General features: G+C 37.2%; 1 protein-coding gene across 1 annotated transcript; it reads left to right on the top strand.

Moving 5' to 3' along the window:
• Positions 1-255: 255 nt before the first annotated feature.
• On the top strand, positions 256-1,318 carry LOC149221628 (uncharacterized). The gene is made up of 3 exons (XM_089387435.1): positions 256-633; positions 845-971; positions 1,058-1,318. Exons 2-3 carry the CDS (start codon positions 846-848, stop codon positions 1,316-1,318), a joined length of 387 nt encoding a protein of 128 aa, XP_089243561.1. The 5' UTR covers positions 256-633; position 845.
• Positions 1,319-1,759: the final 441 nt, after the last annotated feature.

The following is a 1,759-nucleotide window of genomic DNA, read 5'->3' on the forward strand; positions in this document are numbered from 1 at the left end:
AGAAATTTTAATTTTTTTTACACTTCTATTTTCCACATTCACTTTTAATTTAATATTATAATAATTATTTTGTATATATATTAACTAATTAAATTTAAGTATTTAATCATTTTTTTAAATATTTGTATAATTATATTAACATTAAAATTTCTACAATTTATATGTTGGATAGTCCATTTTAATTTAATATTATAATAATAAAATTTGGTATATATTAACTAATTAAATTTATTACGACGTAAGGCGTACCCATCTGAAATCAACTCCCCCAATTGTCACGTGTACTTGTTTGAGCCATTAGATCTGATGTTAGACGATTCAAACGTTCCAGATCGTTGGATGTAATTTAGTTTAGTTTTTATATTCTTTCCGCACAGGTTTTTTTGCTGCTTCAAATCTCGCTGAGCAGGGCACGTCTCTGGGCATTCCACTCCAGGGGCTTGGAGGTTAATGAGCTTTTATCCCCAGTGAGGGTTTTGCAGGCAGAGTTTTTAATAGATCTTCTAGGCTTCAGATTTCTTCAGAGTCCATCCAACGGAAGAGGAACTGGTTGGCTTCTATCTGAAGAAAAAGATCCAAGGCAGCCACGCACAGTTTTTTTGCTGCTTCAAATCTCGCTGAGCAGGCCGCTGTGTAATGTAACCTGTTCTTAGCTCGCACGCGGAAATAAATCTGTATATATACTTGGTAGCTTACATATATTATTCTTTAGCTAAGAAAAGAGGTTTCTTCCTTTTTTCCGGTACAGGTTTACTCACAGTTATGCTCTATTCTATATATCTTTTTATATACCCAACAGGCTTCATTTAATTCTACTGAGTCTGTTTCGAACTGTTTTCTGCAGAATGGCCACAGGAGAAGGGAACGGCTCTAAACGTCCTAAGGATCTGCGCCGTTATTCCTGCAAAACTTGCGGAATCACAAGATCGAAGCGCATTTTGCTCAAGCTTCACATAATCTCTAGCCACGGAGTAGGCTTCTTATGCCTTTAATCGCCCCATGAAACCCCAATTAAATGGATTATCTTGTTAATAGTGTTTCATATGCATCTTTGCAGAGAGAAGCCCTCGAAAATGATGAAAGATTTGCTTCAGAGGCCAAAGGCCAGAACCACAGGCGGTCTCGATGTGTTTGTCAAATTTGTGGGGGTTTTAATCCTTATTTCCAGAATACGGTCCTATCTCTGCTAATCAGTGGAAAACCACTCTTCTTCGGCAGGCCTGCATTTTGGCTATGGAAGAGAAGTCTCTTTTATATCAGATTCCCTCTCGGCATCTACATATCCGTTTATATATATATATATATATATAGATATTAGATTTTAAAGCCATCTAATAGACGCTTTGTGAGATCAAGTACGGTTAGTGACTCGCCCGAAAAAGCACGAGGAACGACGAGGCTCGACCAAAGCAAGAGGAACTTTTACTTAATCGATGACTTCCCTCCCATTGTCTGTCTCTAACGAGATATTCACGAAATCGACCCCAAAAGCCAAACCCGTCATCGTGATTTTACTTTTAGGGACTCTCTGTGATGGTTGTGCTACTTTTAATGGATATATATAATACACGGTCAATTTAATGGGTAGTGTAGAGGTTATAATTCTGGTGGATGTCCATAATAGGCGTTTTTAAGAGAAGGGGCTCCAGTCTTTAAAAGCAAACTACATACAGCAAAGCAATACAGCAGGATAATATCAGGCTTAACCGCCATACAAACAAACAAAACTCAGAAAATGAACAGACTCAAACCAATAGAA

This window comes from Pinus tabuliformis, chromosome Q (genome assembly GCF_031772625.1).
Source record: "Pinus tabuliformis cultivar Carrire ecotype Pingquan chromosome Q, CPIR1, whole genome shotgun sequence".
Lineage (NCBI taxonomy): Eukaryota > Viridiplantae > Streptophyta > Pinopsida > Pinales > Pinaceae > Pinus > Pinus tabuliformis.